This window comes from Cyrtonyx montezumae, unplaced genomic scaffold, assembly GCF_038088225.1.
Source record: "Cyrtonyx montezumae isolate F1298 unplaced genomic scaffold, pur_monq_1.0 scaffold_7, whole genome shotgun sequence".
Classification (NCBI taxonomy): Eukaryota; Metazoa; Chordata; class Aves; order Galliformes; family Odontophoridae; genus Cyrtonyx; species Cyrtonyx montezumae.
This window is the reverse complement of record NW_027072078.1, coordinates 3053512-3077961: the sequence shown is the minus strand read 5'-3', so window position 1 is coordinate 3077961 and position 24450 is coordinate 3053512. Positions and strand designations below refer to the sequence as shown.

The window sequence follows — 24450 nt, the reverse complement described above, 5'->3', positions numbered from 1 at the left end:
CTACTGAAAGACAGAATGATTTTCACTGAATACACTGAAAACCACCTGGCGCCCAGGCTGGAGTAAAGAAAGCAAGGCAGGTATGGCAAAGGTTCACCTAGACGCCATAAAGCTTTCACTTACCAGTATTGCCAACCGTGACCACCTCCTCCAGCACCTTCTGCCTCCGGTGATCCTTCAGGGCTTCCACTATGATGTTGTAGGTGGCCCCTCTGGTGAGGCCAGTGAGAGTAGCGCTGGAGGAAGTGCCAGGAACCCTGAACTGCAAGAACAGGCAATGCCACGTCACCGGAAAGGGAAGAGGCACTACTCCTTAGGTGTCACCCCACTAACAGGAAAGACATGGTGCCTAGATTGACTTCTGTGCTCTGCACTGCGATGCAGCCATCTATTCTGGGGTCTTCAAACACTGGGTTAAGTTTAAGTGCTGTGGACTGTGGTTCACAATTGTTATTGGCATTTCAGGGAGACAGAGAGAAGTAAGAAAGACTTAAGCAAGTCACGGAGAAGCAGCACTTCCACCTTTGTAACTCACCATCAAACTCCCAGCTGTCTCCCTGACTACTCCCTCCCCTGGTGAGAAGCTGATGCTAACTAAGCCTTTCAAGGGCTTTCTGTTTTGGCACTTTGATCCTGTATCCTGCTCTGTGAATTACAAGAGAGATGTTTCCCCTTCCCACTCTCTGCTACATGTTAATACACTGAGCCACCTCAGACTGCCACCAAAAATCTGGAAGCCCAAGGGAAGACAGTTCAGTTACCTGCAAAGTATCTTCATCCTGGCTGACGGGTTGGCATGAGATGATGTACTCGGTGCTCTCCAGCAAAGGCCTCCAAGAGATGGTTGTCTGAGAAAGAGCTTCTTGGCCCGTGGTGTCGTTGCGCCTGGGCCCACGGGAGTGGGGGTACGAAGGTTCAACTATGATTGGCACTTGGTACCCTGGGATTTCAATTGCTTCATCTACGTTTGGTGGCTGCCGTCTCGAGCCAGGCCTAAGGGGAGTTGCTGTAGTGGGTACAGGCCGCCTGTAGCCGTGCTCCTCGAAGAAGACTTGCTGACCTTGGTGTCCTATTGTCTGTGGGTGCCCTGAAGTGCCTGGAAGTTGGATACCGTTTCCATTGTCGTACCTATTGTTTGTGAGGTAAGGGGTCCCCTCGTCAACAGAGGGTACGTCGAGAATGTCGGGCTGGTTGGGGTGCGGTCCAGTAATCAACGTGGGCAGATCATCTAGCCAAAGAAAAGTCAGAAGCCATAAAGCAAAGCGTGGCAAATTAACAGTGGCTAATTAAGCAGCTAGGGGGGATGCTTTACACTGATCCAGGCAAAGACTAGCAATTGTCCCAAGATGCAACACACTTTTTACGAGCTCATTCTATTACAAATGCACCAATTTATCTCTCTCTATGTATGTTATATAAATATATTTATTTCCTCCATAGGCATAAGAAGTGTGTCAGTATGAATTTTTCATACAGGTGAGAAGCAGTTGTGAACACCGCCTCCCACAGAAGCTACCAATGCTCTAATTGAGAAGATGTAGTTAAAAGAGAGATTCTGTTGTAATCATGTTAAGATAACCACTCGGATGCAGGAAGAAACTAGGCCTGAGACCACATTTGGATGTCCAGCTGGTATTTTGCTTTGCTGCAGGTCTAGGTCTCTGACTGTGGAGGGATTGGAATAAGAGAAAGGCGACAGGCAACCAATGAATGGATTCTGCCTTTGATGGCATGACAGACTACAAGGAACTATGAGCGTTAACCTTAATTGTCAATCAGGTATGAAGGCAAGAATCCAACACCAAGCATGTTGTTCTGCCTGCAGCATGCAAACACAGTTAAATATCATTCAGGTCACTTAGAAATCCTACCTCTTGCATCCTAGGAAAAAAATCCTCCTTGCAAAGCCTATTTGACTCAGAAAAGAATGGCTGAATGGTGTGTGTGAGCAGCAAATGTTACGTACTATCATCATTTCAATACTGAGAGGATATTCATCAAGAGGAAAACATCTCCTGTTAGCACTTAACAATCCACAGCTTCGTTTTACCTGTCCTCTTTCGGCCAATCAGTGGCTCACTCTTCTGATTGTTCTTGACAGCAATGATGTAGATGGTGTATTCAGTTCCTGGTTCTAAGCCTGGGGAAAGACATAAAAACAATCTTATATTGGAAGGCCTAATGATAAAATGTGATAGTGGTCAGCTAAGATGATTTTTGGGTAGTCCTGTATGGAGTGATGAGTTGAAATCAGTCCTTACAAATCTCTTCCAACTCGGGATATTCTATGATTCTTTGCTCTTTTTCTAATGCAAGATGGTGTTTTTTAAGAACACACCTGCCCCACAAATACAAGATGAGATCTTTCTGCTGTGGGCAGGGAGTAATTCCTTGGTTCCTTTTGTGCAGTAAAGCTGTCCTTCACTGCGCTCACCCAGCTGCATGAGCTATTCACATCTGGAAAGGATGGAGCCTAAGATCTCCCAGCTATCTGCCTATACCTACTTAGGAGGAGAAACTCAAGCTCTGCTCACTCTGCTCCCCTCAGCACTTAATCCAAAACACACCTACTCACACTGTAGCCACATCTGCCTCTCATTGCACCTTAGATCACACCCAATCTTAAAAGAAAGGCAATTCTCAAGCATTTCAAATGAAGAGCTCCCAAAGAAAGCAGAGATACAAACCAGTAATAGTAGCCTCAGTGGTGCCAGGCCGAGGCCGAGGCTGAAGCTCCTTGGCTGGCGAGCCAGGTTTCTCATATCTGATGATGTAGCCTGTGATCTTGGCTCGTGGAGGCTGCCAGGTAGCCAGGAGGGAGTTGCTCGTGGTTGTAAGGAAGCGCAGGTTGGAAGGAGCATCAATGGCTAGGTGGAAACAAGGGAAACGAGTCAAATGCAGTAAAAGGCAAACATCTTTATGCAAGTTGTATATTCTGAAGTCCTGTACACACTCAGGAGCAAAGCATGTTGCTGTGAATCATAGCATTACACGTGCTCACATATACACAGCTTCTACCTGACCCAAGGCAATTGCATGTGCAGAGAAATCAGACATTGTCATCACCTGTGGAGGCATCAATCACTACTGGAGAGCTGCGGGCATTCTCATTCAGGGTGTAAAGGTAGATCTTGTAGTCATTGCCAGGCTGCAAGCCTAGAATGGAGTTAAAACAGAAGGTCAGCCTTTCTTGCAGAAACAGGACGAACATTGCAATGCACCACGGGCTGCTCTGGTTAATCCTGAAGGTTCTCTGCACTGGGTTTTATTTGTTGTAACATCCATCGGAGGAAGCCATCTAAGATAGGCACCAGAGTGTCTTTCAACAATTTCTTGGAGACTTGATGCCATGACTCAAATATTTTTTTCCCATCTTTTTTTCTCCTCTGTTATTGCCATCCAGGAAGTTCTACTACAGAACAAGAACCCAGCATTCTCACTGATGACCACGGAAGTCTGCTGAAGCATCTCACTTACCAGTGATAGTGTAAGCCCTAACGTCGGGGCTGATGGTCCTTTGAATGGGGTTCTGGCCACTTGCAGCTGGGATGGCATCAATTTGGAAGCCAGTGATTGTCTCAGTCTTGGTTCTCCAGGTAATGGTGATGGTCGTCTCTGTGGCATCTGTCACACGGGCCCTGCGAGGGGGACTAACATCTGCACCAGAAGGAAAAGATCACCATCAGTACCACAGGGATTGTGAATCTTACCAACAAAGAATTTGTGAAAGCCTATGCTGGAGCTTTGCATAGAGCTCTGCTTTTGACAGAGTCAAAATCTCCATCTCTGGGCCTCATTACCCATCGCAGAACGAACTGGTGAGTTGGGAAGGATCACCACTTACTCTCAAGAGTGGTCACCACTCCCTGGGCTGGTCGGCTGGTCAGAGAGTCCTTCAGGGCATACACACTCACTTCATACTTGGTTGCCACCTAGAACAGACACAGTTGCAGCACATTATGGCAAGGAGGGCGGGAAATGTCTTTGTTCTGTGGAGCCACATTCCTTGGTGACAAGTTATTGAAGTATGAAACCTTACAATAAATCACTGAGGGTTGATGGGATGATTCTAATGATACTGAGAGTACTAGAAGTGTTCATGTGGCTGAGGACGTCCTGGAAGAAGTCTGCCATCCCCCATTTTGGGATCTCTGGGCTTCAAAGCTCCCTCTTCAGGAAAAGAGAATTCATATCCTCTTTTTCCTGGGGTTAATGGATGCTATTTGCTACGATAACTCTCCTGCTGTAAAGAAAGGAGAATGGTGGAATTTACAGCTTTAAGCAAGGTCTTTAGTCCTTGACTGTGCCTGATCAGGAGTCCACTTAAATTAGGATGCATTTTAAGGCTCACTTTCCAAAATGATTCATAAAACTCCTTGAAAACAGAGGAGTAGCTTTTTAAGATAGGGACCACAGATTTTCAAGCTTTTTCCAGTACACAAACTACTGAAATATTTCCAGTGGAGAAGATGGCTTTATAGCAAATTTAAGCATGCCCATGAAAGACTCGCATTTCTTACTTACATTTTGCAGATGCCTTAGAAATAGGCAGCACTGCCAGAGCTCCCATATCACAGCTTGAAAATCACTGCATTAGGTCACTTTTATCTGACTGCTTTTGTGAGAGATGAGTAAAAGCATCCTAGTGGGTCACTGTTGACTGTGAACCCGATTATATGCATTTGATTAAAGCATCCACCCTCTGTGCAAAATGAGGCAGGGGGAAAGGATGCAGATCCATTGGGCCAATTCACTGCATTGTAAGAACTCTGCTAACGAGTAGTTACAGCTGACAGCCAGACTTCAAACACGGTCAGACCCTTAGGGGCTGTAATGAGGCTCCCAGCCCAGGAATTTTCTATCGCTTTGGCTTCTACCGTTTCCTTCCTACAACACAGTCTGCATCACGCAAAGAAAAGAGTTACCATCAATCCCGACACGACAGCAGACGTGCTGTCTGGAGAAAGGTTGATCTCTTTCATCGGGCCGGTCTTCTCTTTGGGGTTCACTCTAACCCTGTAGCCAGTGAGACGAACGTTTGGCGCGTTCCAGTTGACGGTGAGACTGGTGGGAGTTACCTGAGTGAACTTCAGGTTGGTCGGGGGTGGAATTGCTGTGAAAATCAGGATTGGCACAGCATTAGCTTGAAGAAGGTGACAGCCTTGGGTACAACAGCATTCTCTCCTGAACACGAGGCTGTTTTAGGCCTGAAATATGCCAGTGGGAAAGCAGCGTGCCTTTTGCAAGCACGGGCGCAGAGCACTGTGGAAGGGGTAAGGTGTTCAGGTGTTTCTTTTCTGGAAAAATAAGGAGATATCGTTGCTTCAACCCTGAAGTTAGGTGAGCAACAGCACCAACTGTGGTACAAGGTGAATGCTTTGGGAGGTGCTCACATCTGTAGCAGGCCCACTTGTTTTTATTCTTCTGCCCATCTCTGCTTTTCATCACACAGCTAATGGCTTAGTCCTGCTTCGCTTGCCCATCTCTGTTCATTTCTACAGTACAACTGATGATTTTCATAAGTAGGTGTAGGAAGCAGGCTCGGGGATTGCAAAGAGGATAAAAAACACTGCCAAATGCAGAGGGGAAGCATTTCACAGCCACTTACATGAGTGTAAATTACTACACAGAGAGCAAGGCAATGGAAAAGCAGAGCTGTGGTGGCTGTAAGGCTCATCACGTCAGAGGCTGTTTGTGAGCTTATGTATCTGTTACCTTTCAAAACAAACGCTTGCATAATACAAGAAGCACCCACTGCAACATTTTCTTGCCTTACTGTTTGTAATCCTCAGGCTGTAAACAGGTAAAAATAGGCCTTACAATAGTGCTCACTATTAGCATGTTGCTGTGAAGTTTCCTAGTTTTATGGACTGGAAATAAAAGATGATTCTCCCTTGCTGCTTTGCTGAAACAGACCTCAATCTCAAGGCCGTAAGAGTCAGTGGAAAGCCTTTAATGACTTCATATATGCTCTGAGCAGCCCTCAAAAGGTAAACCACAGAGTGGGCTTTAAAAATGACCCTATTTGCATTTCTGGCAGGTAGTCAGCCAGCTGTTTCAATCCTTACAACACCTTGCTTCAGTTTAGTACAGCAATCTGTACACCAGTAAACACTGCCTCCACTACACCCCTGAAATTAGTAGTGCCAACTTTTCACCCACAAATGAACGGGAGACCTTTATTACAAAGGTGCTACCAAGTCATGTCAGGCAGCACTGGAAGCTTTAAAATGAATTCCTTATTGCTGGGAGTGACTTTATCTCAAGGAATAGTTTCCTTTTCCTTATTTAAATGTATTCTACATAGAGTTAGACCAGACTGGCACATAAGGGACTGCAAGCCCTTCTCTTGCTGAGGTAACGTGGGCATCCACGTGGACTGTGGTCCTTAGGGCAGCGCCAGTGAAGGATCCAGAGGCTCTGGGAGACCTTGGAGTGGAGAAGCCTCTCTGCCTTCCCTACAGCACACACGGGCTGACTGTGCAGGCAGCCAGCTCTCCAGCACCAGGTCACTTCACGGGAGCAATCACATCCCCTTGGCTGCCTCCCCAGCGCGGAGCAGCAGCTGCGCAGCCGCACGCTTTACCCAACAGGGCAGAAGCCGCTGCTGCCGTGGCCCTCTGGGCAGTGTAGTTAAAGGTGTACCTGTGGACTGGGTCCCAGTGAGGGGCAGGCTCTCCATGTCATCATATATGGCAACGATATTGATAGTGTACTCAGAACCTGGCCTGAGGCCATGCAGCTCAGCAGTGTCTTCTTCGCCACCTGGGGCCGGCAATAGCTCATGGATTCCATCCTCAGGGCTTGAGTAGGTCACCCTGTACCTGGTGACTTGCCCCTGCGGGCTTTCCCAAGCAATTTTGATGGAATCAACATCCACCTCAGTGAATGTTAGTCCTTTAGGGCGGTCAATGTCTGTTAGGCAAATTAATGGTAAGAGGTTAAGTGATAAAAAGCAGGTCGTGGGTGAGGAAAATAAAAAGCATCTGTATTACATGCAAAGCAGTTTTTGGTTTTGCACGGGGCAGAGGGCACTTGATTCTCCTCTGTGCTGCACCTTGCACACGTACTTACAGCTGTGCAGAGCGAGGCTGACAGTTTGCTAAGTGCCAGACAGCAGCATGGCAGTCTCAGCCTTGCTGAAAGCACAAGAACTTGCATCAGCACCTTCAAAGCAGGCAGGACACACTCTGTGCCTGGATCTACCCCTTTTGTACAACTCTAGCAAGCATTAAGCTAGCTGAAAGTGGTCGAGAAAAAAAATGCATGGCCATTAGACCTGTTTCCACCAGAGCCAGTCAGCAATACCTCGTGCTTGAGGCAGGCAGACAACTCACACCCAGCATGGAAAGTCTGGATTCATGCTGCCTTTGCTTTTCACTATTTCAAGCTGCTGTGCAAAGCACCAGACCGAGGAGAATCAGTCCCACTCTTTTCTTTCATAAATTAATATCCAATTAACACACTTAATCAAGAAAGCAAATTACCCAGTAAATTACATTTTAAAACCCATTAAAAACAAAAAAGCAAACTTCTCAGCTTTGCATTGCGTGCACAGGGAATGTCCACAGGTGCAACTGTGTGATACGCACGCTTCCCATTAAGACCAGTTCATTGGATTTTCCTACTAAGGTCAGAGCTCTTACTGCAAAGTAAGAGAGCCTTACTCCACAGAAGTCTACTGCAGAGCTATACCCATTCGTAACACATAATGGGAGGATAAGGATAATCTTTTTTTTTTTTTTTAATGACAGACCTGAATTATGCTTTCCTACAAGATTCCAGTTTTTTTCATTTGCCATGTTACATTAGTTCTGAATTTCCTAGTTGGCAAAGATGATGTCTTTCCAGGAACTTTTCAGCTTGAAATTGATGCGAGCTCTTTTCCCACTTCTGAAAAGTTTCAGAGAAGCGTCTGCTGTCTTTAAGACAGTTCTGTAACTATGTGGGGCTGAGCTGTGGTTTCCAACACAAGCCTCAGCAAAGGAATAATAGATGTGAAAATACCTACCCCAGAGGCATATGGATGATTTACATTGGAGGCAAATGCTTCCAAGCCCAGCCCAGTCCTTTAAGAGCAATCATCTTTGCCACCTAGCTCTGTATAAGAAATCTTGGCACATTTTTCCCTCTGATTGGCTAAAGGCAAACAAAGCCCCAGCAGACTGTGCAGCTTTAGTGAAAGAAAATCAGAAGCGCAGCATTTTGTGGGGTGGAGAGAAGAACTGCATTCCTGCCAGCATCTGCTATTAGATGCCACAGGGCAGGCCACCTCGCATCCTCCTGGGAACCAGGGACCTGCCACTTGGTTTCACTGGGGACATGACACTGCTCAGCAAATCCAGACATCAAAAGATAACATTTGTTGTGTTACCACCGAGTGAAATACATACTGGTGACAGCTGTCTCGACCAAGGGGAGGCTCTCTCCGTTCTGATTCTGAGCGTAGACACTGACCATGTACTCAACCGTGGGCTGCAGGCCTTCAATAGTGACTTGTGTTTGATCTGGCAGAAAAGAACAGTGTTAGAACACAAAGCACTTGTGAATGAAGGGTCTGTATTGTTCATTTCATGACTGAACATCATTAAAATGAGGTTAAGTTTGATGCATGAGGTTTAATGACTTCTTGCACTGTATGTTTACCTGAGAGCAACCAGGTTTCAAGTATATATCCGGTGCCTGACAGTGCTGATTCTAGTAGCCAAGTCATGTGCTCTTTATAGACATGCTGAAAGATTTTGTGTACTCTTACCTGGAGGGACATTCTTAGTTTTTGTGGGTCCATGTCCCTTCTTGGGGACAGCTGTCACCCGATACCCTGTGACTGGGGATGATGAAGGGAGCCATCTGATGCTGATGCTGTTATCCTGGACATCAGTGACTTGCATTTGGGATGGTGTGTCTATTTCTGGGCAAGAAAAATAGGTTTTGAGTACTTTGCTACAGGAAACCCTTCATCTATGGTTAGCTCCTTCCTAGCTGGACTGTGCTCTGCTTTTTCTTTTCTAGGCTGTGCTTCTTAGAACAGAAAATACAAACTGCTGATTATTTATCCCTCACACCAACACAGAGCAAAAAGGTCTTATCCATGCTGCGTGGGTGGTGAGTGACCTCTTATCAAGGTTACTTGAACATTTCTGTTGTTTCAGAGCTTACAGGATGCCTTTATCTGAAAGCTACAGTAGCAATAGGATTAGGCTAGGTCCAGATCAGGAGAAGAGAGTCCTGGATAAGAAATCCAGGGCTTACTGGAATCATAAGCACTCAGAAGCACCAGAGCTGAGCCAGCAGGTTCTCCTGATAGGGGAGCCAACTCCACAGCAGGCAGCTATTTATTGCTTGCAACCCCATCTAGACTCCATTTGGTCTCCCTCCTCCAAAAGTCCAAGTCCATGATCCCCTTCTGCATCATGTCATTATCGTGCTGGGCCACCACAACATGCAGCCCCACTGAAAATGATGAGCTTAAAACACAGCTCATGACTTGAAAAGAAACCAGGGTTCACTAACACAACCTTATGGGGTTGTTCTTCTTGAAAGAAGTTCTCTTCTGGGGTTTTGCCAAAGCAAAGCCATTGTGGGTTTTTTTGTGTGTGTGTGTGTATGCTTGTTTGTTGTACAAAGAGATCTCACCTGTTTTGTAGGTGACAGTAACTGGCTTGCTGCTGGCAGGGCTGTCTCCACGACCAGTTACAGCATACACAGTGATGGTATAGTCCACTCCGGGTTTGAGGCCAGTGATGGTAGCACGAGACATGGTGCCAGGCACTGTGAACTCCTGCACAGGGCTACTTCCACCTGAAGAGAGTGGGGTGGAAAAAGAAATGTGGCGTATCTCTTCAAGGATGCATTTACATCATGACAAAAATACAGGGCAATCCTATCCGCATCCGACTGAAGAGAGGAGCCCTATATTGACAATATTCTCTAGACATGATGCAAGGATCTCAGAGATAAGAGAGGAGATTTTTGTCTGTTGCCTTTGCTGTTTGTTGTAACTTTTCAATGGCCTCAGACTAGAGCTGCTAGGCTGCAAGTGTCACAGCCACCTGCCCTCACCTGTTTCACCGTAAGTGATCCGGTAGTATCTGACTGTCACTGCAGGAGCATCCCAGGAGATCTCAAGGCTGGTTGGGCTGGTGGGGTTGACTTCCAGGTCCCTCGGAACATCTGACACTAGAAAAACAGAAACAAGAGTTTAAACAGGGTTAATGCCCTACCTCAGTACCACAGAGCCTTTACTCATAAGCAGTTTCACCAGCTGGCAGGGAAGATCTGGTTTATTAACCATCAGAGGACGCCAAAATCCTCAAGGTAACTTCTAGTTTTAGTCAGCTGAGCCATCCCTCAAGGCTTACCGGTTGTTTGCTGGCCAACCAAGGGCACGCTCTCCTCCCTGCCGTTGATGGCGATGATGCTGACCACGTACTCAGTCCCTGGCAGCAAGTTGGTGAGGGTGATGGAGTTCCTTGAGGGGGGCACACGGTCCTCCTTGGGCCTGCCAACACCATGCTCTGGGTGATGCCGGATTTTGTAGCCCGTAATGGTGGCACGAGGAGCGATCCAGTGGACGGTGAAGGAGTTAGCAGTTATATCCGAGAAGTCCAGGCCAGTGGGGGAATCGAGCCCTAGGTGTTTCAAAGAGATGAGTGAGCTCAGCTTTTCCATCGCTTGCAGTACCGTGTCCCTGCCATATCTTAAGCCAGATGTTATAAAGCCATCAAGCTAAACGCAGGCATGTTTCATGATGAAAGCAAGATGAACGAGTGCTGGAAGGCAGTCACAGGAAAGAGTGCATGGCAAGTTTGGTCAGCAACTGGAGTCTTCTCTAAAAGAGCAGTCTAGTTTGTTTTCATATTTGCTCTTACACAGACAACACACGTGACCAGCAAGCTCTGTTACAGTTAGAAAACAAGAGAGACTCAGTGATAGATACAACAGGCTCTGCCTAAGCTCACTGTCAGGCACACTATTGGTACATTCACACCAGGGCCTGCAGTGCTTTATTTATAACCAGCAGATCTGTCTCAGACATGAGATGTTTGGTTTCCTAGTGTTTCCCAGGATACAGATGTGCATTGCTCTTTGATATATAGCTGATGATCTCTTAATAAGATGACAATAGACAGGATCAGCAAGCTGAAGTTAATAGACACTTGATGGTTGACAACAATTACATCTCAGGCTTTGTCTAGTACCTGTTTTCTGGATTCCAGACAAAGGTGCACTCTCATGTTGCTCAGAAACACTGTAGACTCTCACCAGATATTCAGTACCAGGGAGCAGATCTGTGGAGTTGAAGTAAAGGGATTTAGATGTACTTCTTTACTAATGGCTTGGAGTCACTTAACAAACCCGCACAATTTCAAACAGTCTTTCTTAAGGGAAGTATTCAACTTTTGCCTGGTGGAAGATCTGAGCCTCCAGGATAAACTTACATCAGCTTTTTTTTTGTGGTCTTACAGTTACTAGAAATGTTATCCCTTTGTGGGGACTGGCTAGAAGTTTTCATCAGGGTCCTTTCTAGCTATCTAGTCACGTGCCACAGCAAAGTTCTAGTTGATACAAACTGGAATAGGGCCAAGGATTTTCGACACAGCTCTTTCAACTCACACAAGCTTCAGGTCTGGTCCCATATTCTGAAAGCATGTATTGTCTTTCACTCAACAAAACTGCCTGCAGGATGGGGAAAAACTTCAAACAAAACCCAGCTTTTGCACTATAGTAAAAAAAACAACAATGCCCACTTTTTGAAAACTGGCCAGGATTTTTTGCTGTGTTCTGTGAAGTCCCTAACAGTATTTATTTTCTGACACACAGAGCACAAGGAGCAATGACCTTTTGCACATTATGATCATCTCCCTGGGCCCCCTGCACTGCAAGCCCTTGACATCTCCGTCAAACTAGGAGAGTAATAGGTATTTACTCTTAATACCTAACTAGGCTGCAAATCAAAGCAATTGCCCCATACTCTGATTCATCGCTGTCCTTGGACTGATGGGAAAAAGCTCCCGTGGTTTGGTTTTAACTTGGTTAAAGCTAGTGGCCAAAATTCACTTGCTCTAAGTTTGCATGAGACTACTCTGACATCTGTTTAAATGAGCTGACAGTCCGGCCAGTTTTACTTGGAGCAGCTTCTTTTGCCTCCTCTTAGGCCATTTCTCCATATAAGGGGTCTCTTATATTTGTCTTCTGGACATAACCCTCTTACTTGTTAAGACCACCATGTTGTCTGAGGGTGAAATTGTCAGCTCTGCAACATCCTCCTCCTTCTTCACGGGTGAGTAGCGCACCAAGAAACTGCTCAGCACGATGGAAGTCGGTGCTGTCCATGTCACTCTCATGGTATCAGGCCCCACGTTAGTGAAGCGGAGATCAGTGGGAGGAGGCACGGCTACACAGCAAAGAGCAAACAGATCTTAATCTTCTACAACATGTAAAGCTGATCGAGACAAGGAAACCAGAAAAAGTATCTCATGCACAACAAACTACTGTGTCAGACCCATGCAAACGGACTTCTAAACTACAGTTGGTTCCACTACAGTTAAGAGAAAAGTATGCCTGTACTGCTGTCAGGCTCCTCTACCCTCTTGGCATTTCCCAGAACTTGAAATACACCTCGTGGGACTAATTTGAAAACAAGATAGCAAGTTTCAGTAACGTGCTTCTTGCAGCTGGATTTCGTATTACAGATGTGGAGCCAAGAAAGGTTTAAAGTTGCCATACAGCAGCTCACAGATGGAAAAGTCATCTTGTCTAGAATTCATACATGCACACACAGGAGAGAAGAGGGTATACCACTAATTTCCTACGACTCTACTTCTACTGGTGTTGAAGGATTTACAGCCTCAGGATTTTCCAACACAATAGGATTTCATGCAAGAACCAGTTTCCAGCTCGCCTTCTGCCCATGCACTACAGAGCCCCTCGACGGTGTGACATGGCTGTCAATGGCATGTACTCAGGGAGTGGTGTTTCACCTGCATCCTTTAGGGCATTGTGGAAAGAGTGGGGCCGCCACTGAAGCAGGCTGCTGGGAGCTCAAATAGCTCCCAAGGCTAGGGATAAACTGCAGGGTGCCTGCTGAACTGCTCCACCCTTTGGCACTTTCATTTTGGGGAAGAGCAGCTTAAAAGTCTGCTCTCAATTCCAAGTGGATGCCAGAAAGCTGAATAGCAGAACGTGACTGAGCCTGGCAAGTCCGCAGCCATTCAAATCAGAAAGATGATCAGTGCATATCCATCCCAGCTGCCATGCAGAAACAGGACTGAGCTGGGACTGCCTCAGTGTGCGGCTCGATTCCTCTTTGGACAAAGCCCCATCATCCCAACAGCTAGTGACAGCATGAAACACCGTCCGTGTCACAAAACACAGAAATGTTCAACATTCACCCGTTTGCTGTGTCAGAGTGGCAGGGGCGCTCTCTCCGCCATTAATGAGTGTGATTACACTGATGTCGTAATCAATGCCCGGCTCCAAGCCTGTCACTGTGTAGTATCCTACTGAGGAGTCCACAAAATCTTCAAAAATAGGGACACTCTCTCCTGCTGCAACTACTGTGATGCGGTACCCAATAATGGTGGAGGCATTTAACGGGGTCCACCTCAGGCCGATGCTCGAGTCAGTTATGTCAACAAAGCTTAGGTCAGTGAGTTGGGGCACCTCTAATGAGTTAAAGAGCAAACAGGAAGGGCAAAGACACAGAGGCAAAAGAAAGACAAGGGAGAAAAAAGCAGTGTTCATCACTATTGACATCGACAGAACTGTAGAAGCAACTGTGGTGATATGAAAAATTTCTCCTGGGGCTTGGGGGGGAAAATGGAGAATTTTGGGGAGGGTATCTTTTTTATTTTTTGTATTGTACCCTCTATGCAGTCTTCAGCTGCTCTCTGAGCAGACAGAAGCTAAAACCTGGATCCAGATCCCCTAGGACTTGCATTGAGTTGAACAATGATGAGACAAAGAACCATGCTCTTCTGAAGATAATCGAAACATAAAATACACCCAATTTGTTTTTCCAGGTAAAAACAAGGGAAGAAAAAACAAGAGAATTAAAATATAAGCAAAACAAGCTCCTCTGAACCATTAGTGATTGACCCAGATTTTTTTGCCTCGTTCAAATGTCGTCTGACTTTTATCACTGGGATCATAGAAACATCAACCCATCTGAAGAGACTACATTGGCTTGTGCCATAACAGCAGCTATGTTCTATTTTAATGTTCTGCTGAGGAAAAAAAACAAACTTATTTTACAGGATAGATGCCAAAAATGCCAATTTTCTGTAAAAATCATTGTTAATCCACACAGAATATGTGTACCATATCACCTTTAAAGAGTGCTGAAAGCCAGAGACACACATTCTTAGCTCTTGCTTGCACCAGAAGATGGCAGAGGGCTAAAGCCATCACTGCTTTAATTATGCAGTATCACGGTATTAGTTCACTTCCAGATTGCATACAGCACTTCAGTGAAGACGAGACATTTTAAAGCAGCGTTACGAGAGCAAGCAAACGCAGTAGCTGGCATCACTGCAGGGCTGAACAGAAACAAAAACACACAAACAAAGCCCTCACAAAGAAAAACGAAATGAAACCATCTGGGGAGATGGGCATTAAATTTCTGCTACTGCTTTATGCCAGGATTCTAGCTGGAGTCCTGCAACGTAGAGCTCTCTGGCTCGATTTCACTTTGAGTGGCTAAAAATGCTTTCATTACCTTGTGTGATGGTTTTGGAGATGGGGATGCTCTCCTGGTCATCTTTGACTGCGTAAACGCTGACGTTGTACTCCACACCAGGGTTTAGGTTTTCAAAGGTGCAGGAGGTCTGATCTGCACCTACTACTTCCTCCAAGGTTGATCCCTGCTGCCCATCTGTAGGAGCAGTGGTCACTCGGTAGCCATTGATGCCTGAAATACAGACATCCAGCATTATTTCAGCTCCGAGACCTTCCCAAGCTGAAAATCTCATGACACATCAAGAAGATCTGAGAGCAGAGCTTTCAAAAGCCTTTCAACCCTTATTTTACAGAAAACCACTGTACAGCTCCCATCAGCTTCTGTGGGAAAAGAATTCATCTTGAATGCTTTCAGAAATCCCATGCATATTCTCAGCTACATGAACTCATTCTTCACTGTCAGAAGTATTTTTGTAGGTCTAGTTTGCTTTCCTGTTTTCACACCAGTCGGGATGTTTGACCAAATCCTCCAAATCCCTAAAACAGCTGAAATATTTAAATGTATTTATACTCCAAAATACCATTCTGTATAAATTGCAAGTCATGAGAAGTCCTGTGGCAACCTGCACTTAACTGTGAATTATATATTTGAACATAACCCACTTTTTTTTCCCCAAATGACTCCGTACCAAGCTTCCCATCAACGTGCAAAGCACTATAGAATAAGTGTTACCATGCTGGTACAACAGAAGTTTCAAGATCAGCGTGAGGTCATACAGTTACCTGGAGTTGTGCTCCTGTCCCAGGAGACTATCAGGATCCCAGTATCAGGATTGGGCTCCAGGTGCAGGTTGGTCGGTGGAGACAGTGCTGTAAGCATTCAGATAAACGGGTCAATTCTGGTTCTGAAAATCATGCTAGCTCCTTCAGCATCCCTTCTTCCCAGATTCTACTGTCACCCTTCAGAAGTAGCTAACACTACTTCTGAAGCTGTGAGCTAGCACTACAGTCCCCTATGCATCAAAAAACTGCAAGAGACTTCCAGAAGACAGGCATTCATCTGAGTGCAGAAGAAGCAAATGGAAGAATAGCTGAGGAAAAGCAAATGTGCCTTACGTGTAGTCACTCTCCTGATGATTGGGGCTTCTCTCTCCTGGCCATCCATCAGGACTGTGAGGCTGTAGGTGTACTCCACACCAGGGGTCAGGCCAGAAATCACAATGCTGCCAGAATCAGAGATGACCTCACGGGGAGCCTCTCCACCTTGGCTTGGGCGCACACCAAGCTGCAGAGAAGCAGCAAAGTTTCCTCTTCAGTCTCAAGTATTCCTATCCCAGAGAATTATCAGCATTTTGCCTTGTCATCCAACGTGATGGATACAGACCATGGGTCTGTATGCTCCACACCAACCATTTATCCTGTAACTTGTTTTGGATAGCTGAAGCTCAAGCTGAGTTGTTTCACACCCGGTGTGTGCAAACCTAAGCTGTATAGGCCCTCATGGACCCACCATCACATAGACTGTGGAGAAACAGCCACAGGAGACTGTGAGACCTGGAAATAACATGTCCTACTGCTGAACTTGACCTGAAACCTAGACAGCACACCTGTATTAGTCTCAATGATTTACACCTGCCCACCACAAATAGCACGTTTTCTGCATCTCTTTCCTTTTTGCTGTCTTCACTGTAGTCTGTAATTATCAGTTGTAATTGGCACTTTGGTTTCTCCTACCTTGAAACCAATCCTTGGGGCAGGTGTCCAGGTGATGACAATAGAAGTCTCAGTCACTTCTGTGTTAAAAGGAGGAACAGAGCCCACAGGCTGATCTGTGAAGAGAATTAAGAGATGAAATCTGGCTGCTGCAGTGATGAATAGTTGGAAAATCTGACCTATGGCAGTCCAAATACTAAAATCTATGTAATAAGATGTTGAACTGTATTACTTTTGAAAAGCCAGTGGTTTGGGAGGGATCTGAGAGATGACCTCTCCTATGTCCTCTATCCATCCAACCCCAACTTGCTGAATACTGTTTTTGGCATGATATCTGAAGAGCTCTTCAGAAAGCAGGTTTTTTAACTTCAGCCTTTCATTCAATCAGCAGAACACTACACCCTTGTCTGTCATCCAGCTGTCCCAGCAAGGACTTTTGCATCCCTCACTAACACCTTCAACCCTTTTGATGTCAGTGGAGTAAAAGGGAGCTCAAAGTCAATCTGAGGGCTCTGTGGTCTTGTTGATATCTGTCAGGATCATCACACAGAAGCCAAAGTTTCTGCTCATCTCAGAATCAGTCTAAATAACTCCAATGAGTTTAATCTGAATTTATTTCATTAATAATGAATAGATTTGGTTTATTTATCTATAGACTCAAACTGGAGTGGTTTCATTCACATCAGCTAGGACTCGAAGGCAGTCTTTATCTAAGACAGACAATGTAATTTAGAAAAATTTATAGATAAAGCTGCCTGTCAGCAAAAAAACACATTGCCAAGGTCAACAGTGTTCTTGTGGTGATAAGTTTAAACCCATTTTAACTTCACATTGTTATAAAAGAAACCACACTCCCTTTTGAAAAGAGGATGTGGTTCTGGGCTCGGACGACTGAATTTTGTTTGTTTGTATGACTACTTCTTCATTATTTAAAAGTACATCTACTTGTTCATTCCAGAAGCACATGTGGGTTCCCACAGAACTGTCTCAACACCCAACATTTGCTGAGTATTTCTTCCATGCAAACAGCACAAGTGTAAGTGACTGCAATGAAATATCTATGTATCAATAGCACGCAGTCTTTATATTATCTTCTTAGCTGCCCTTGAGCTGCCTTAGACAGTATTGTTGGGCTTGAGAAATGACTGCCTTCAGCTCTGTACAAATCACATTCATTACTCCTTACTCATTTTAAGGGAGCTCTTTGCTTGCCACAATTAGCCATGCCAAAACCAAACAACTGGAAAAAGCACATAAAATTAAGTTCCTTTGTCATTCAGTTAACTGAAGTCCCAATAATAAGTTTTCACTTGTGCTGGAATATGTTTTACTGGAAGCTTTTCGATGCAAATCACTCTCTTACTGCCAAATAGTTCAGTGAGAAGAACAGGGAATACTTCCCAAGCAGTTCTGCTGGAATGCTACTTCAAAAGGGTTCTTCTGTAAACCAATTCACAACAGCCACTTCCAGCACAAGCCTACAGTTTTGAAGAAGGGCCAGGGCATTAGTGAAGAGGAACATGTGCCCGTTATACTTACAAGTTGTGAAGACTCCAGTCTCTCTGGCACTTTGCAAGTCTTCTTTAACTGCCACGAGGTACACTGTGTACTCAGTGGCAGGCTGCAGGTTCCTCAGGAGGTACTTAGTGGCAGAAGGTCCCACGTTGTATGTCCGTGGCTGACCTCCCCTTGTGGGACCTGCAGTCAGCCTGTACCCTGAGATGACAGCGCGGGGCCGTGTCCACAGCACCAACACAGAATGCTCCGTGGTGTTGATAAACCTCAGGTTGGTGGGGGCATCGAGCTCTGGGGAGGAAAAAGCACAGCATGCATCAGTTTTCCAGCTTAGCCCCTACTTCACCTGGACTTCCACAGCACACTCATGACTTTGTGTTAAAACACGGGTGGAAAGTGAAGCTGTTGAGCCTGTAGTTCTCACTTAGGGTATGTGTTAGCAGCAAGGAAAAGGAGGGAGATAGAAACAGAACTGACAACTACATCCATGCCTCAATGCTATCCAGTAATCTGCACCTATCCTGCTTTGGCTGCCTTGATTTAAGCTGCTGCCATTCATGCCATCCCACGGAGGCAAGACAGATGAACCCAACAGCCCTCAGGAATTTCAACTGTTTCTCACAAATGCTGAGCATTTTTCAAAAGTCAGCTCTATTTAGAAGTGCCAGCATTAGCAGAGAATCCTAACTCAGATAAAAGTTATGCTTTGCCCGGTCCTACTCCCTGCCCTGCTCAAAACCCCTTCCCAAAACAAAGCAGCACCCCCACCTTGTCATTTTAATGACTAAATAACCAATTCAGCAACTTTCTGGAGAAAACCAGTTCCTAGATCTCCTTAAAACTAATCACTCTGTGGAACTAACCAAACAACAATTTGAAGCATGCTCATTGCTCCCATGGGGCTTGTGCAATGGCTCTTATCAGGCTTCCTCCCCTGTTTTATTACTGCCTCTGGGAAGCTGCTGAGACTGCTAACCCAGAGAACTCCATAAACAAGCCTGAAGTGCCATAGCTTCTTAAGCACTGCACAAGAGTCCCCAGTGAGTGGCAGAGATGTCCCTACCCTGGGTTGAGCAGCTCTTGGGACAGAATGAGACTCAGAGGAGGAATCGTACTTAAGCAATTCACCCCCATGCAGCAAGCAATGTGGCAAAGAGCTATGGGGAGCTATGTAGCAAGTTTCCCCTCTTCCCAGCACCATGCTGAAAATGAGACAAGTAAAGACAGCTTCCGTCAATGCTCTGTTTTGATGGCAAAAGCTTCCCTCCCAACAGCCTTCAAGTAAATAACTTTTTTTTTGTGACAAATTAATGTTTTCATCACCTTCCTGTTGACTCAGTGAAAAGCAGGTTTTGCCTTTTTGTTTCTCTACCTGTTTGTTTTCTCTATTTTTCTTGAAGAGGGAGGGAAAGTGAAGCCACTACCAAAGATGGGGAAAATAATTCTAAGGGACAAAGAATGAATATGACTCTCCCTAGACCCATCTCCAACCAACAGGTGCAGATTCATCCTTATCTTTTCTTGGTACCTAAGTCTGTGTTCAGTCTTATCTGACAGGGATTGTCTCTTCATCCTTTTGTAGTCTACATTTTGTTCCTTCCTTGCACAGTTTAATTTGTCAGCTCTGTTAGGCTTCTATCATTTCCTCTTCCCATACTAAAGAAAAAAGGGGAAGATAAAAAGCCACACACACACTTGAGTTTGTTTGTAGGCTGCTTTTTAACAGAAGGCCAAGAGAATCATATTTACACCGTGGGAAGATACTGTTGCTGCAGGGTTTTCCTTGGGAACTCCCACCGATTTCTATTTCCCAGGACTTGTGATTACAGGATGCAATTTATACGAATACTTTCTGAAATGTGGCTTAGGCAAAACAGTTAAGTGGATGATCACGGCCCATGGAAAAGGATTCCAGACATGTTACTAGCCCTGTGCTCTCTGGATCTCATATCTATGCTCTGACGTACACCTCTAACTGAGGCTCTACACCTAGCCAAGACTCCTGAGAACAACCACCAAAAGCTCACAGATCCAAGGAGGGGACTGAGCTCTTCTTGTTCTACAATGTTCAGATGCTGTACTGAGGGACATGGTTTAGTGGGACTCCTAAGTTGTATCCTTGCTTTTGAAAGACGTGCTTTAGAGAGGAGAAAGGTTGTTCCCATCATCTGTGTGACACTACAGTTACACCAAAGGACAAAGATTCTATTCTCCATGCACAGCCAAGGGAGATGGTAAGAGGGAGAGGCACAATTCATGGTTCCTAACTTTATGAATGCAAGTAAATAATATTTCCCCAGAAGTATGGCTATATTCAGATAACTTCATTTCCTTTCCTTACTTCTCATCTTTACAGGAGTCCAAAGCTGCTCTCAGTTACCAAAAAGTGTCAGAACACTATCCAACGTGCATAGCTGAATTTTGGTCCTTGGAATAGCATGACCCAGCTGTAGAACAGCACAATCCCTGATCACTCCTTACACTGCCCAATAAACAGGACCCGTTCAAGCAAACCAGGTCCCAGGCTCTGTCTGAGCTGCCTGCTGAGAACCTCATAAGCCAGTTCATCAGGTTTCACTGGGATGACAGTGAAACTGGGGTGGTGAGCCAGGCTGTGGAAAGCCAGACCTGACCTGGCAAAGCTAAGATGCAGTCCTTTTAATGACAAGGCCTGCCCTCACATGTGCATCAAAGAATTCCTTCCGAAGACAGTGCAGCCAAACAGATACGCAGCTGTCAGATGGGAGACAGGGATTTTTCTGAGCAGTCTCAGCAAGGCTCCTATGTCATGCTGAAATCTGCCCTAAGGTGTTCTCCAAAAACATCACAGGCTGTGATCTGCACAGCAAAAGAACTGCAGGGCCCATCAATTCTCAGCCAGCAATAAAAAAGTTGAATTCCAGCCATACGAAATTGTTTTAAAGTGCCACGAGAGTTAAACTCCCATTGGAAAGCCCTGGAGGAAGATAAATCTGCTGAAGAGATCATTGTTTGACTGAATGAATTCCCTGCCCTGTCATCCTAGTTATGGGATACCTCCTGGGCTACAACTGTTGCAATTTAAGTGCTCTGTTTATACATTTCTCTAAGCGACAGAGGTATAAGCACCACAAAAGGCTGAGAAAAGCAGGAAGGAAAGGTACTTACTGGTGGTTTGCTCCCCAGTCAAAGGTTTGCTTTCCCTGCCATGGCTCACGGCGAAGATCTTAAAGAGATAGGTCGTTCCTGGGAGCAGGTCAACAACTTCAGCAAAAGAGCTTCTGGTAATGGGCAATCTCTGGCCGTGCTGGCCAGGGCGATTGACAGGGATTGCTTCCACCCGATATCCAGACACCTGGCTCTGCGGTGGGGTCCACATGATGGTGACCTTCACGTCAGAGACCTCCACAAACTGCAGATCTCTGGGCGAAGGAACTTCATCTGAGAAGAAAGAGGCAGAAAGAACGGTGTTAGAGGGAGAGCTTAGCAAACAGTAGAAGAAACTATGGGGTTATATGGGAAAAGAAGTGAATTCTGACCAAGAATATTCACCGACAAAAGATGTCATGGTAACCCTACATACAGGACCAGAAGCTTGAAACACAAGAGCAACAACAACAAACCAAGTCCAGAGGTTGGACAAAAGATCCTCCTTTTAAAATTAGGAGAGAGTTTTGAAAATCTACGGCACGTCCTGAATGTCTACAATTAACTTCAACATCAATCTTTTATAGCGAAACAAGAACAGGGGCTGATCTGGCTTTACTGTAGTTAAAGACAAAATCCAGTTCCCTCTGTGTTGGCCAACAGTATTGCACCCTTGAATCCCTACGTCCAAACTAAGTTTCTTTAGGTTAGGAGCCCAAAGGTTAACCAACACACATTTTGAGAAGATACAGATGCCAAACCATAAAGTCGAGCTGAGTTCCTTCCTGGTAAACTCCCATTTGCCAGCACATATGCTTGCAACTTGCAGGACCATTGCATTCCACTGTTACCACATCAGGTCCCTATTTTTTCACTGCTCTTTCTTTTGGTTTGGCTATTCAACCCAACTGATAGTTAAAGATCTCTGCTGTTTTATTTTTTAATGTGGGTCCCTCAGTTTTAGATCGCACGGTGTTATTTTGGCTCAGCGACCAATGCTGAGCAATCTCCATAGGCTGCAATGGAAAGTAACAGTTAGGACTGGAAGGGAAATGGAGTCAGGTGAACTATTTAGATCTGTGTTGCTGTGTCTGAGTACATAACCTTAAACATCTGTAAGCCAAGTACTGAGGCAAAATGACTTACCAGGCTCATAAGATCTCCCAGCAGAATCCCCATAAGACAGCTTAGGAAAAACTGCTCTCTCTTTTCCACAGACACAATGCAAGACTAACCTTCTGACCTGCCTGCAGCCTGATCTTGAAGAACTGTAACACTGCTGATGCAGTGTAGTGGTTTGACTGTGCCAATCCATGAGTACAATTTTACTGCAGAACTTCAACATCTGACACAGCTAAAAAGCCAACACAACAGCAATGGCAAAAGCAATATTAAAAGTCTGTATAAGGATTGACTGGCAACACTCATTTAGTTACAGCAATAAGAGCTTGCATTGTCTTCCGGCCACTACCTGTGCGTGGCTCGCCCGTGGTTTCCTGCTGGATGAAGACAGGAGTACTCTCCTGATGCTCCTCCACTGCATAGATGCTGATGTTGTACTGAACACCTGGCATCAAGTCACTGAGTGTTACAGAGGTAGCAGTATCAGGCAGGTTGAGCTCAGTGCTGCTGCCTTCCACAGAGGGTGTGTAGACAATTCTGTAGCCTAAAAAAAATAAGAGAGGTATACGTAAAATGGTCAGGCATAATCAATAAGCCAGCACAAGAAATGATGGAAAAGTGAACTAAACAAATGTCTTTACTGAGGTTTCACAAAGTCAGTCTTGAATGTCAATAGCACCAGAGGCTTGCTTTTGCTGAGTTCCACCTACAGCTGGTGAGTTTGTAATGACCTACACCACACTATCTGACCAGTGTGCACATCTGTTACAGCATGGTCTGGTTGACAAGTACAGAGAAGGTCACAGGGCTTGATATTTTTTTTTCCCCAACACAAATCCAGGAGGAATCATTTTGCATTCAGTCTCCTGAATTGCATGGTTCATAAGGCTAGATCCCTTCAGCTGTACATGCAGCAACACGAAAGCTAAACTTTCTTTGTGCCTTCCAGCTGGCCTCTGAGCCTAGGCAGAAGGCACTAACCCATTGTTTCGGAGCTATACTTCATTTTTCTTTCTACTGAGATTTCAGATTCTATCAGCACTGTGAAACAGACACACTCCAATTAGACATACCTGTGATTGGAGCCTGTGGCCTGCTCCAGCTAATGACAATTGATGTGTCATCGACGCTTTCCACAGTGTGCTCAGGAGGTGCATCAGGAGCTGTTTAAAAGAACATAGGAAGGCAGCAAGCGTGAGGATGCGAGGTACCAAATGTCCACAGCAAACACTAAAAACAGCTTCCAAAGTGCAGCAACACCCACCCACACATACCTGTTGTCTGTGAAGTAGACAGGATCAGATTCTGCTCGCCTTCTTCAGAGATCTGATAGACATTAACGATATACTTGCGACCAGGAAGCAAGTCAGGGATGTTGACAGAAGTGGCTGTGCTTGGAAGATCTAAAAGAGGCAGGAAATAAAAATGGCCTTAGAAATTCCACCTTGTTGCTTTCTTACCAAATGACATAGAGAATTCTGTTATAATCCAGGCTCAATCAGTCTTCCTGCAGTAAAAAAATTGCTCTGCACTGTGGCTTCAGTTCATAACAGGGAAGTTATGTGGAGAGCATCCAAAGGGAAACTGGGAAGCACTTCCATTTGCCTGAAGGCCTCTGTCTGTAGACAGATATGCTCAGGAACTGTTTCACAATGGTAAGCCCATGTGCCCAAGTGTGTGAGTTCAGGGGGCAGCAGCCAAGGGAGAGCCAAGGTCAGAGGAGTACTGTTCTTTTTCTCATGTTGCTCTTTCACCACATGCATATGTCCTAATAGCTACTGTAACCTCAAATCCTTGCTACTATGATCGTTAAGACAGAAAATTAAGTTATGTATGGTGAGAGAGGCTCCAAATCAGATGTAGTAAAAGTGAATCCACTTCCTGGGTCTAAGTCCAGTCCTTTTCAAAGCTTCCCGGCTTAGCTGAGTTATCACATTATCAAAGCCTAGTAAGATCTGATCCAAACTAAACAACAGAGTGGTCTGGGACAGACATCTATGAGATCATGAGTGGCCAAGAGGGGATTTGGGAAAGACTGCATTCTGTTTTGAGAAGACAAAAAAAAAAGAAAAAAACAAAAAGAACCATAGAAGTTAGCCAGGTGGTAGGCTCAAAGAATAGATTTGCTTCTCTCCCCATGTTCCTTCACAACACTGTGGAAGCTAGTAAGTTTAGGTAAGTTTAAAATAAATTAATAATACCAAAATGCTGAAAAGAATAGTTCCTACACATAGCTTTCACACATCTACTACCTCTGGCTCAGTGAGTTTTCCTCTGCTGGATCCTATGAGAGTA

At 45.2% G+C, this 24450-nt stretch overlaps 1 protein-coding gene across 4 annotated transcripts in view; it reads right to left on the bottom strand.

Annotated features, from left to right (window-relative positions):
• The window catches only part of FN1 (fibronectin 1), a 45256-nt gene that overhangs the window by 3517 nt on the left and 17289 nt on the right, over positions 1-24450 (bottom strand). For 2 of the 4 annotated variants that reach the window (XM_065750964.1, XM_065750963.1), the window contains exons 16-40: positions 23430-23558; positions 23229-23318; positions 22505-22699; positions 21055-21327; positions 17932-18198; positions 16414-16508; positions 15796-15964; positions 15463-15549; positions 14720-14911; positions 12215-12397; positions 11202-11291; positions 10362-10631; positions 10063-10179; positions 9637-9801; positions 8756-8911; positions 8394-8507; positions 6646-6915; positions 4926-5113; positions 3845-3932; positions 3478-3657; positions 3067-3156; positions 2688-2867; positions 2051-2140; positions 762-1228; positions 124-262 (exon numbers count right to left, since the gene is read on the bottom strand). In XM_065750964.1, coding sequence (XP_065607036.1) covers positions 124-262; positions 762-1228; positions 2051-2140; positions 2688-2867; positions 3067-3156; positions 3478-3657; positions 3845-3932; positions 4926-5113; positions 6646-6915; positions 8394-8507; positions 8756-8911; positions 9637-9801; positions 10063-10179; positions 10362-10631; positions 11202-11291; positions 12215-12397; positions 14720-14911; positions 15463-15549; positions 15796-15964; positions 16414-16508; positions 17932-18198; positions 21055-21327; positions 22505-22699; positions 23229-23318; positions 23430-23558 — 4284 coding nt within the window. Of the gene's footprint in view, positions 1-123; positions 263-761; positions 1229-2050; positions 2141-2687; positions 2868-3066; positions 3157-3477; positions 3658-3844; positions 3933-4925; positions 5114-6645; positions 6916-8393; positions 8508-8755; positions 8912-9636; positions 9802-10062; positions 10180-10361; positions 10632-11201; positions 11292-12214; positions 12398-13394; positions 13668-14719; positions 14912-15462; positions 15550-15795; positions 15965-16413; positions 16509-17931; positions 18199-21054; positions 21328-22504; positions 22700-23228; positions 23319-23429; positions 23559-24450 lie in introns of all 4 variants that reach the window. The other 2 variants (XM_065750967.1, XM_065750966.1) reach the window with 2 other exon arrangements.